Below are 13445 nucleotides of genomic sequence, written 5' to 3'. Positions count from 1 at the left end.
TGTTTGCCTAATGTTCTTTTTCAGTCGCACATTATATGAAGAAACAGCCAATGGTAGCATGCCTTTAAAATGTCCCCTGCAATCAGGGTTGCCAGATCTGTGAAACAAAACCAGCCTATTCTGGCCAGGCAAAATTATCCCAAATATACCACTCCCATTTCTAAAATACAGATTAATGTTAATTGTAACATTAAATAATACATTATTACAGTTGTTTCCGTTAACGTTGCTAAAAGGGATTGTTCACCCCAAAATGAAAAACTTGTAATTGTTTCCTCAAACTCATACAGGTTTGGAACAACATGAGGGTCTTTCTTCTGTTGAACACAAAATAATATATTTTGTTGGATGTTGGTAACCAGACTGTTGATGGCACCCATTGACTTTCAATACTATTATTATTATTTTTCACCCCTATTATGGAAGTCAATGGCTACAGTCAACTGTCTGGTTACCAATATTCTTTTGGTATCAATATTCTCAAAAATATGTTGTGTTCAACAGAAGAAACTCATACAGGTTTGGAACATTATGACGGCGAATAAGTAATGACAATTTTTTTTGTAAAGTGTTACCAATAAAATGATCGTACCTTTAGATTGACAGCTGGTGAACAACTCCTTCAGTGGGGAATGGTAATTTTTTAACAGTAAACTTTTTAGTATTTGATATTTTGTTCTGATTTTACTCTTCTCCTTCTTGGTCTGTCATACTTTTGTGCACACAAGCTCGTCATCAGTCATCTAGTACAGTTATACCATTGGAAGAATATAAATTGGGAACAATATCTAAACACAAGCATTTCAGTCAAATTTAATGTATGCAAATGCAATACGTGGGGTGAAAAGTTAAAAAGTAGAAACTCGTAATTGGCAACCCTGCCTGCAGTGTTGCTTTGGTTTAGACACATTTGTCAGTGAGCGCCGCTGCAGACCTGTGAATGAGGAACGCCACCTTCAGGTGAGGTTATGAACTACACTACTCAACCCAACAGTCTGCGCTAGGCTAGCCACTGCACTTTATTTGATTTGTTTACATTATTAGGCAGAAGTTACATATGAACAGAACATATGTGTTCATGTTTTGTAACGAATATGCTAACACAACTAGCCACAAGCACAAAATTGAGCCTATATGATCAATTTTAGACATTTCTTTGAATGGAAGTCAATGTTCCACCTGGCTTTTCTCTGGAGTCCTAGTGTGGCTGAAAGCTTGTGCCATCAAAGGTGAGAATTTGAAATGGCCACATACAGGGAAAGGGAGATTTTGTCGTCATTTACTCGCCCTCATGTTGTTCCAAACCTGTATGAGTTTCTTTCTTCTGTTGAACAAAAAAATATATACTTTAAAGAATGTTGTTAACCAGACAGTTGACAGCAACGAGAGACTTCATTTGAATTCTGATGGGAACAATGTTAGTCACGCTCGATCATAAGGAAAGAGTCATGTCTGACGTCCAGCTGGCTAAAATGACAATAAAAATGACAATCACATCATTGCTATTTCCCCATTAAAATGGCACACTGCCACATTTTGATTTATTTCGTTATCAGATTTGAAAGCTTCTGTAAGAAGAGGGCAAAACAAAGGCAATAGTGGCAGCACGATTGACACTTAATTACTTGTCTTGAGATGTTCAGAAGAGATCACTGTGAATTGACTCTGATTAATCATAAATAGTAAATATTTGTTGAAAAAAAAAATCAGACTGTGTATATGTGTATATATATATTTTTATATTTTGTCCTTAAGTGGCATTTATGTTCATTCGAAACTTTCTAAGGAACATGTTAGTATGATAAAATCACATTTTTAAAGCTCTGAGGGACCGGCTGCCAGCTGGCCAAACAAGCCCATATCAAATTTAAATGTGGCATTTCTCCACATCAGTGCAATTGTTCACTTTAACACTTTCAGATTTGTGCCGAAAACTATGGTGGTGTCTTTTTTGGCCTTACACATAAAGATCAATGCCAAAGGCAAAAACATTTAAAGCAGACAGTCAATGCAACATGATACAGCTGACTAAAACATCTCTGTCAGTATACTCTCATTCACACTCATGCCAGGGAACAAACATTTGTTAGTTTTTTTGTCCTACACAGAACTGGAGAAATGTACTGAATGAAAAGTGAGATGTTTTCAGCCTCTGCCAAAATAAATGTCAGAGCGTCAGATCCTGAGATAAAACAAAGAAATAAAGAGTTTTGGATTCTTTGGGTGAAAAAGTCCAACAGCTCATCACTCGGATTAATTTGCCCAAATTGTTTGCAATATGCACTACATGGGTGAATCTCACAAGAACATGTCCTAGTCACATTTCACAAATATATGAATATAAAACAATAGAGAGTATGTTTTTGTACCAATTAGATTTTCACGTTTTCTCCCCAAATCTCATATCTCATTACTTTATTAAAAAAAGAAAAGAAAAAGAAATTGTTATTAAAACTAAATGGTCATGTATTTATACATCACGATAAACGCTAGTTTAAAACATTTCTGTATTATGAGAATGAAAAATGATAATCACCTTTAAGAACAAAAACATCCAAGAGAGAAACGTAAAAGTAAAAAAGTATATATATATAAATGTTAATAGCAATATTTTACTTAATATACGATTTAAATAATATTATTTAATGGTAAATTATTATTATTTAATGATTAATGGTAAAGTGACCCAGACATGTTTTTCTGAGACTCACACACATACAAACTTTAGAGGGGAAAAGCCATTTTGGTTTGATCAGACAGTAAACATCCTCTAACAGATGACAAGACTGTGCTTCTACCCTTTAAGCTCTGCTGCATATGGCTGAAATCTTTATTTCACATCATCATAGAGTACTAAACTGATCCACCGCTGCACTGCTTTAAGTAAATCGATCAGATCTTCTCAACTAATGAACAAAGGCATGTGGACAAGATGATGAGAGAAAGCAACGGTCCAGGTACTGTAAAAGAATCCTGAGATCGATGATGCTGCATTTTGAACCTTGACCCTTCCAGTTTCTGATTGGCTCCATCAAACCGCACGACCGGTAAATTCAGTTAAAGCAGTTGGAGCAAAAAAATGATATAATCATCGGTTCATTCATCAGGACAAAAACGTGTTTGATTTAAGCCAATGAAATTAGTAATGATCTACAGTACGCCATAAAATATACAAGAAGCACCCCTTATCAAAGTAACTTATATAATCATTGACCAAAAATTATAGTTTTTTTTTTTTTTCATGAATAGGCCATTATATTACTCAATCAAATCAAATATAACTAATAAAAACAAAAATAAAATAACTTTTCTAGAACAATAACTGTTCAAGCGTCAGGCAGCTGCAGTCCTGAGCACGTATTATAACTGCGTTTTTTTTTTCTCCTTTTCTTTTTTTTTGTCCATTCAGATTTATGAAGCGAGACAATGAACAAGTCATGGTTTAAGCTTATACAGAGATGTGTTTAAAGGCCGCAAAAAAAAGACATCTTTCCCTTTGCTAATCTATTCAAACGCAGATCAAATGAAGGCAAAACAGTGCAAGAGGTAAATGGTGCAAGAACCGAATGACTCCAGTGAGTAGCAGACGCCGAGATAAGCAGGATGCACCTCTCCACCCAAAAAAAGAGCGTGAAACGGAGAAAAAGGGGGTCCGTCGGTCCACATAGATGGGGACATCATTCCATCGCCACTTCGGAGTCCGTCACAACCCAATGACGTCCCCTGCACAGAGCTGTTAAATGTGTACAACAGGACAGCATTGTCATAACTCACAAAAGGCAAGTGCTTGTTTGTGTTCTGAACACCACCAGCCTCACAATCACGAATAGTTCTGTTCGTTTGTCAATGTCCCCAGTGGTTTGCTCAATCACTATGAGCCCGGAGGGCTGTGGGCGTCTCCGTCGGGCCACAGGGTAGCCGGTCGTCCTAATGTAACAGCTTCCGATAAGGAAGGTGGCTGCAATTGCTCGCTAACTAAATTTTCGTACTCGCTACTGTCCTCATCGTCGTCATCCTCATCCTCCTGGCCGGTGGCCTGGCGATTCAGGGAATCTGAGCTTGAGCCGTCTCCGTTGCCCAGGCCCACACTGGGAGACGGGTGGCCGGGTGAGCCCACGGCTTGGGGCCGTGGTAGCAGTATAGCGCTTGGTGAATCTGGAGGCAGTGTGGTGCTGTAGATCGGAGGAGATGACGAGTTCACGGCTCTCTCTAAACTGGGCTCCACCGAGGGACCTGAGAGCACGACTCGAGTCAGCGAAGAGTGTGAGGAGTCGGGAAGGGCAGAGTTATCGGGGAGGGCAGAGTTATCGGGAAGCGCAGAGTTATCGGGAAGCGTGACAGCGGCTGCCTCTTGGAGTCCTGTTAAGAAAATAGAGATATTAAAAAGATATTAACAGAAATTGTTTCCTTTTTTTTGCAAATTCGCAGTCATCAGCACATACTTCTCTCTTCCTCAGCGCTGTTGCGTTTCCTGAGAGCGATTTCCTCTTTGAGTTTGTTCACTTCTTCTTGGATTTTCTCCCTCACTCGTTCACTTTGATCCACTTCACAGCACACCGCCTGCGGGATGACAGGAAATTGATAGATAGCACATCCTCAGCATTATGCTAAATATTATACAAGTATTTTTTACTTTATTTATTTAAAACATTTAAATATTATTATCAAGGTTTGACATTTAAACGGCACCTATTATGCAAAATCCACACCAACCCTATAATGATAAAAATCCACCCAGTGCTTTTTTTTATATCCCCATAAATCATAAGCACTGTCTCAGAACAAGCCGTTCTCAGATTCGGGGCAATGTGACGTATATTTGCACAAGCCCCGCCCACGACTGTTGACGGACTGCAGTTGTAGCATAGATCCGCCCTGAGTGAGTGAGCTGTACAGAGTCCGCCATTGTTTCGATGCCAGAGCAGCTGTAGACAAGAATGTCTCCTAAGCGATTGAGGTGTTTTGTTATTGGATGTAAGAATGAACATAGCAGTCTTCATTTACTCCGTGTGATCCAGCTTACGGTCTCCGCAGGGATAGTCCTAACGTTACTGATCACGGCAGAAATGAAAGTGAGAGCGCGCACTTTATGACAGCTCATCGAGTCGTTTTACGGATATAAGGTTTACCAGTTTATTAATCACCCCCTGAAAAGGTGTGTATATATTTGTTTACTGTTAGTTGTAAGGAGTGTTTTGTGTAATTCGCTGTGTATGTTGATGATAATGAAAGGGAGAGAGAGAGAGTTTATGGATAAGACTTCTTATACTGTGTTTATTCAGCTCTTACAGTGATTTTCTGAAGTAAAACTAACACTTCATATTTTGTGTGATGTACAATAAACTTCATTGAACTCATCAGTATATTTTTGGCCATCATTCGGACGCGGTCCGCTACAACAAGCTTATAGTAATAGTGGATAAAAGCAAGATGAAAAATAAGTTATAACCGTAATTAAACTAAACTATACCTGTTCTATTTCCTCTGTAGGCATTATTGTCTGACTCCGGGTCGAAATGAACGCAAAATGAAATGAGAGTTTCTGTTTTGATATTATCATTCCGTGAGATGGGATTGTCCTGCCACTGAGCGTGAGCTTGTGAGGCTCCGCCCCCTGGGCCGGTAGCAGCAGCTGATTTGCATTTAAAGGGATACACTATAAAACGGTGCGTTTTTCTGAGCCCCAAAAAGTGACAATTTAAACATGCTGTAAAAAATGATCTGTTGGGTATTTTGAACTAAAACTTCACATACACACTCTGGGGACATCAGAGACTTATTTTACATCTTGTGAAAAGGGGCATAATAGGTGCCCTTTAACACCTGCCAACTTGACAAATACGGGTGGATTACAACAGTGGTGGGTTGAATTTTATATACAATTAAATAAATATATGCACTGTGGGTTTCAGAGTGAAGCACAACACTTTAATTATTAATTTAATTAAAATTAGATGCATTAATTTAATTCAGATTACATGTTTTTTGTCTCAGTCTCTGCATGCATGTTTGGGCTTCTAATAACATGCATTTAGGAACGCATTAACGCATTCATCATTTTTGAATCTATGCCTATCATTTATGAATCAATCTATCTATCTAACAGGATAATACATCAATATGTTTCGAAACATGTGAACAGTTGTTCATCACGATTTCAAGATAAAAGTTTAAACCCTTGATCTGAGTTTGCATGAGATTTGATGTCCACATGTTCTTGTTCAAGAAGTTACAGTGGTTGTAGCATTTCTATTGTAAAAAAGTGGCCAAATATTAAAGATTAAGTGGACATTTGAATTGAATGTTGTTTGACCAATATTAAACAAGGGTCATGCTGTAAAGTACAACAATCAACCCAGTATCGTTTATCGTCTTGTGAGCTAAGAGTATCATCCCAGCCCTAACGTTATTTCCCAACGACAAAATTGTGGCCAGTAAAAATGACTAGTAACTTTGTAATACCACTAGCCTGTATGTTAACCAGCATCTCCTGGATTGAGCTTAAAGTTAAGAAGCAGTATAATGATGTAACTCACCTGCACTCTGTCTTGAAGGGCACTGTACACCTGAAAAATAGCTCGAATGTCTTTCATCACTCCATCCTTATCAAAGAAGTCAGTCCTATAAATAATAATAATTTTAAAAAAAATTAGCGATCACATTCAAGTATTTACTGCAGCAAAAGTGGCAAGTTTTAGGTTGAGTAGTTTGCATTAAAAATCTATGCAAATATATGACCTCAAAGACAGGTATATAAACAAATCAGCAAAATGTCAAAATCATTTAATGTCAGCAAATTTGAGAATGTCTTATTTGCTAGCCAGATCTCTATGCACTAGTGTTGGTCTTTCACTACTTTTTCAGTTAAAGCTGCAGTCCGTAGTTTTTCCTCTTTGTCGCCATCTCTGTTCGAAATCTGCAATTGCAGTTATTCACGGAATTATCAACTTTACACACGGCGACGGCACAGCGCGGATGAATCCAATGGTTTGAGGAGAGTGTGCGTTTGTCAGTCACCGCGCCGGTGTGGATCCTGTCATTCGGAATCACAGATTCTACTTTTTGGAAGTATGACCAACATAAGAATTTTCACCAGAAAATGTCATCTGAACAAGTAAGTAACATCCACTTTTGTTCTGACCAACTAAGGGAAAAAAAGCATTGCAGTAAATCGCGCTGATTAAATCTAACAATCGCAAATCAGCACGGTTTGTTCTCAAATTGTTAATGTTATCAGCATTGCGTGACTACATTTAATGCCCTTCCAATATTTATCCTTGTTTTAGCATGAGCCCGGTTGCAGTCTCTTTTTTTCTGCAGCTACTCTGAAGTCTTTTGCATTCTATATCGGGTGAATCTTCAGTTGTCACTGGTGATTGTCGTTTGAACCTTTCTGGATCCGCCATCAAATTGATAAGTTTAATTATATCAAGTGCTGTGTGAAAAGGCTATAAATCTCCACCTCCAACATCCTCACACGCAACATAGCCTACTAGCCGAGACACCTTCTTTATGTGTACAGATGTGACGTAATGACATGCTCGAATTTCCCGTGGAAATTCACCAGTACCACTGGAATTAAAAACATTATTACAAGCTTACTGTTTTGAATCGAGCTAAGGCAAGAAGAAAGTTTTGAACACTGGCTGGTTATGTACTTGCTAAAAAAATTATTTTGGATAATTTTTAACCCAAAAACGTTACGGACTGCAGCTTTAAAAATACAGTTCAAATATTTTTGGTTGATCAAAAGCTGATCAAAAGTTACAAAAGATTTATATTTCAAATAAATGCAGTTATTTTGAACTTTCTATTAATCAAATATGAAGAATCCTGAAAAAAATTTACCACAATTTCCACAAAAATATTATGCAGCACAACTCTTTTCATCATTGACAATAATAATACATTTTTCCTTGAGCATCAAATCAGCATATTAGAATGATTTCTGAAGGGTCATGTGACACTGAAGGATGGAGTAATGATGCTCAAAATTCAGCTTTACCATCACAGAAATAAATTACATTTGAAATTATATTAAAATAGAACACAGTTCATTTTAAATTGTAATAATATTTCATGATATTACTGTCTTCACCGTATTTTTTTTTTTTTACTTTTGAACAGTAGTGAATAAAACAAAATAACGCAATAATTTTCTATAGCTACATTCCGTGACATGGCTAAAATAATATTGAACATTGCAGTCAGGGTGCCTCACCCATGTTCTTTAATGACACTGGCGTAGTTCTTGGAGGTGTTCGGCACAGATGAGACTTTATATTCCTGTTGACTGGTGTTGCCCAGGTTTGGGATGCTTAGAGATATCTTCTGATTATATCTGCTGGGAGAAATAGCAAAATTACAACAGAAACACACATATCAGCTACACAGCGCCATTGTAAACATTATGCAAGGTATTATGCAATAACAATAAAAGAGAAACGTCTAAAACAGTTCAAATTAATCATGATTTTGTCTTTTTTTTTTTTTTTACCCCACTCCATAGCTTTGTATTAAACAGCTTGTACATACTTTCTGTTGGGCCTGAAGAGCACATACTCCAAAGCATGAGTGGAACTATTGGCTGTGGAGATGAAGCTGAAGAGGAGGAAGACCAGATCTGGGATGCCAAGTATATTGGTCAACTGCTTATGGATCACCTGCTCCCTGAATGACATCTGCTGTTGGGTGTTCCTTCGAAACCGGTACCAGCCGATAACATTCTGCACAGGAAAAGAAACATTGTGAAGTGGGTCGGCTGAATTAAAAGAGGCACAATGCAGGACATAGAACCTGTCAAGGTACCAGTTGATAACGTATTTTTCTCTCGCACATTTTTATGCATATTTCATGGCAACTGCTTACTTTTCTTCTATCCTTGAGGATTCTGTTGAGATTTTCTTCATTGACGTTACCTGCATAGTCATAAAAGCTGCAATATGCAAAACAACTGTAAGTTTGATTTGAGAGAAAGAAAGAAAGAAAGAAAGAAAGAAAGAAAGAAAGAAAGAAAGAAAGAAAGAAAGAAAGAAAGAAAGAAAGAAAGAAAATGTATGTCTCTTATAACATTCAAAAGTTTGGGGCAGTACAATTTTAGAAGATTTTTTAGAAGAAATTAATACTTTTAGCAAAAAGTGACAGTAAATACATTTAAAATGTTACACAACATTTTTTATTTAAAATAAAAGTTGTTCTTTTGAACTTTCTATTCATCAAAGAATCCAGATTTTATTTTTAGCATGGTTTCCATCAAAATATTACGCAGCACAAACTGTTTTCAACATTATATTACATAATAATAAGAAACGTTTCTTGAGCATCAAATCCGCATATTAGAATGATTTCTGAAGGGTCATGTGACACTGAAGACTGGAGTAATGATACTGACAAATCAGCTTTGATCACAGGAATAAATTACATTTTAAAATATATTAATATAGAAAATAGTTAAATTGTAATAATATTTCACAATATTACTGCTATATTATTTTTGTTCAAATAAATGTGGCCTTGGTGAACATATTATACTTATTTCAAAAACATTTTAAAAAATTGTACCGGCCCCAAACTTTTAAATGGTAGTGTATATTTTTATGACATACTAAATATTTAAGAACGCATCTACTAAATCCAAGTACTGATGCAGGACGTTCTTACCTAAACAGTTGTGCACAAGGTTCATGATTATGGACCTCTGAAAGGCAAGTAAACGCAAGTGATTAATTATATCAACATCTGAGTAAAATAATCATGCTGTGAATGTTCAAAAGGTCTAAATTTAAATATTCATATGCATACAGACAACATTAACCTTGGAATGGACAAAGAAAAATATGCAGGCAGTATGCAATCATGAATAGAGTCTAGAGGACAACATGACCTTCATAATGACTTCTTACTGCAAATATAAGATACTATCCGGGCCCACTTTTAATGTTGTGGACCCTTTGTGAAATTCTTTGTAAAGTGATCAGAGCTGAAGGGGTCTGGGAGCAGCGCCAAACTCAGAAACAAGATCTCTTAATGTTGGAGAGGAGCTATTTCCAGTATTTTGGAGCAAAAAAATAAAAGGTCTATGATGTTTCAAGCTTCATCTCTCAGGACTTAAGACTTTACTCAGAAATACAGGCTGACACAAACTTTAAAAAACACAAATCCAGTCAAAAGTTGAGTGGCTTATCAGGTTATTGACAACCAGGGCAGTTTGCTACAGTACTTTGGATGGTTTAGAATGAACAGATTACATCAGGCATATCTTGAACTGATAGCTCATAGCTGCTCGCACAGGGAGGTAATCACGTCCTCACTTCGAAACATGTTATGTCTGGGATCTGAGACTGGGGTCAACTGGGGATTTCAGAGATGAGATGCATCATGTTTTGAATGATGAGTTACTAAAATGGTCATGAAAAAAAAGAATCAAACATGGTTTTACCTATTACACTGAGGAATTCTGAACTACCGATGTGTGAGTCGCTGATGCTTAAAGTTTCCTCTTGTCTCACTTCTCCCAACAGGAAGCCTTCCTAAAAGAGTCAATAAACAATTTTGCTGTACCATTAAAATGGCAATTTAATGGCAAAAATAGTGTAGTTAAAGTCACCATGAAATCAAAATTGACAACTCTTTTTTTTATATACAATATTGTAGTATTTATTATAAATGATTTACCTGTGCACATCATTATTATTTTTTTTTAAATACAGGTGCCCTCTTGATCTTTATTTAAAAAATCACTTTCCCTTCCTCTCGCAGAGACATCTTTTCTCTTCTCTGATGATGCGTTTACTGGCGTGAGGGCGTGCCAACCGTTCACTCACATGACATCACAGCAATAGCAAACCACAACCATCTAACAATCCAATCAATTCTTGGATTTTTTTCTTGTTCAAGAAGACATTTAACTCAAATATAAACATCACAAAAGAGAAGTCAAGTCTATTGCAACCTTCGTTTCATTACAACTTTAAGATAAAATGTTAATATTGACATAACTGAATAGGCACCTTCCACAAACATATTTTGTTTAAAAATTAAGTATTCATTACTATCATTATTTTTTATGACAGCCCTATTACTACATATAGTCAAAATCCCTTGTTTGATTTAGCGATTTCCTAGCAATAAGCATACAAATTATGCTGTCACTCAGTCTGGGCTACCTGGGTTCAGTTCAATTCAAGTTTATTTGTATAGCGCATTTCACAATACATATTGTTTCAAAGCAGCTTTACATAAAATGCTTGTTTCAATGTAACAATTATGAAATATTCTGTGATCAGTCAGAGAAGAGTGTGTCAAAGTAATGGCACGAATATACAGTTAGAAGAGTGGTTAGAGGTTAGTAAACATCACGTATTCAGTTAAGAAGACAACGATTTTGTTAGGCAGTTATTGAAAAACTAATAACAATAATAATAATAATATTGTTAATAATAATAAAAAATGTTAGATTTTTTTTCCCTTATACAGTAACAGGCCAAATGCCATTTAAAGGAGGATACAGACATTTGACATGTTTAAAAAAACAAACATGAAATTTGCGCCTCTATTGCTCATGATATACCAAAGTGTACATGTTAGTCGAATGTGACCTGAATTCATGCAGTAAATATATTTTTTTAAATGGTTTGTATAAAGAGAAATGTCACTGCTGCAACGAGAGAACAACAGAAACACTGTTCTCCAGGCACTTCACCGGCTGTTTACGTGTTCAGTTTAAGAAACTAGATCACACTGAAATTGCTGATTATGTTTTCCAATTAAAATAAAATTAGGTCATGAAGGTGTTTTAGTCTCAAAAGCCCATATTTAAATATTATAGGCTAGATGTTGACAGTCCATCCCATAAACACGTTCAACTGAATTGGTTGGCATTTAGATATTCAGTAAGTAAAAACGACAAAAAACGTAATATCTTTGACAGGTTGAAAACAGGTTAAGCAGAACACCTGACTAACCAGCTCAAAACAACTATGCGAAGCCTGCAGGGTCAATGACAGATCACCTACTTCCTAATGCTAAGAGAGAATGACACAGAGCAAAAAGGCTATACAAATGGTCATTATCATGTGTAAATACTTCATTCAATATGTCTGTTAGACATTCAAGTTTGCATTTGACAGTTGTTGCTGACAAACAAGTTAGCCGGTCAGCTAATGTGACTATTTTAGACGTACTGATGTCTATAACACTAACTAGACGAGATTGAATTCACTGAACGCTATCAGGCAGTGTACATTTATGAAAGTGAGCGATGATAAACTAAATAAACGGCAATGCCACTTTCTGACAAGCTTGTAAAATCCGTCGGCTTGTGGGTTTGCTAGCTGTCACCCTGACTGCGTCTCAAAACATAGTAAGCTACCTACCTAGACCGCATTTTGTTGACCATTAAAGGCGCGGTCTGAGTCAGCTGTATTAGACTCATGATATCTAAAATGCCGCAGATATGAAATACTACAAAAATGCCGAAGACTCGAAATTGTGAATGTTCAAATGCACCCGTGATGCTAACGAACGCTGTCTAGATAGACAGCTCACCAGGTTTTGATACACGGCCATTCTGTAGCCACACCAGGAAGATGACACCGGGAAATGAATTAATTCTGATTTGATGGAATAAACTGTTCGTTGTTTCGCTATGCGATCATGCACTTAAACATTTAGCCTCAAAGTCAGGTGGCATAGTACTTACATGGTCAGAATTGCTGTTGGCACTGTGATAACACACAGAACTAAAAGTGTATCCCGAAATTGACGCCGCCATGATGGAAACATACGCGCCGAGCCCACAATCCTTTGCGCACGCACTGTACATCAGCCTGACCATGAATAAACAAACCTTCTGTTGGGGTAAATTATCATATATTTGTTTATTTTCTTTCTCTTACATTTCTAAGGAAACATTTCTTAATAGGTTAATATGGCTTCTTTATATAATTTATCTGGTTAACTACTGAGCCATTATATGTTTTTTGTTTGAAAGATTGTTTGTATTGTATCCTCAGTTTGTAAAAATTGCAATAAAAATGGGTTAAATATCTTAATACTGACCCTAAAAATGTAACAGACTTTTTATATTTGACTGAATGAATTTTGAAAACGTTATAAATAAAATATATAAATAAAATGTTATACATAAAATACATTTATCTGATTGCAACACAATATTTACCTTAAAATTCTTAAACTTTTATTAATAAAACGTTATTAAACATACATTCATATACTTACTTGGTATGTAAAGCATAGTATTTACTTACACTTCTTAAAACGTTATAAATAAAACGTTAAAAATAAAATGTATCTGCTTGTTTGATGTAAAAAGCATAATTATTAATGGAACCACCAAAACAATAATACTTTATTTATCTTCCATCTGTCTCTATTATAACATATTCTTGTTCAAAATGCTAAACTTCATATATATACTATTGCAA

At 36.2% G+C, this 13445-nt stretch overlaps 1 protein-coding gene across 2 annotated transcripts; it reads right to left on the bottom strand.

The window, feature by feature from the left end:
- Positions 1 to 1499: 1499 nt before the first annotated feature.
- abraxas2 (abraxas 2, BRISC complex subunit) lies at positions 1500 to 12847 on the bottom strand. 2 transcript variants are annotated; one of them, XM_082142882.1, is made up of 9 exons: positions 12701 to 12847; positions 10439 to 10529; positions 9661 to 9697; positions 8869 to 8935; positions 8536 to 8726; positions 8222 to 8344; positions 6537 to 6621; positions 4443 to 4560; positions 1500 to 4359 (listed from the first exon to the last, which is right to left on the bottom strand). In XM_082142882.1, exons 1-9 carry the CDS (start codon positions 12833 to 12835, stop codon positions 3872 to 3874), a joined length of 1335 nt encoding a protein of 444 aa, XP_081999008.1. In that variant the 5' UTR covers positions 12836 to 12847; the 3' UTR covers positions 1500 to 3871. The 2 variants fall into 2 exon arrangements, with proteins under 2 accessions (XP_081999008.1, XP_081999009.1); XM_082142883.1 differs by having other exon boundaries at positions 8222 to 8341.
- Positions 12848 to 13445: the final 598 nt, after the last annotated feature.

This window comes from Leuciscus leuciscus (genome assembly GCF_965113295.1).
Source record: "Leuciscus leuciscus genome assembly, chromosome: 17".
Classification (NCBI taxonomy): domain Eukaryota; kingdom Metazoa; phylum Chordata; class Actinopteri; order Cypriniformes; family Leuciscidae; genus Leuciscus; species Leuciscus leuciscus.
The sequence above is the reverse complement of the archived record's forward strand: the minus strand, read 5'-3'. Positions and strand labels throughout refer to the sequence as shown.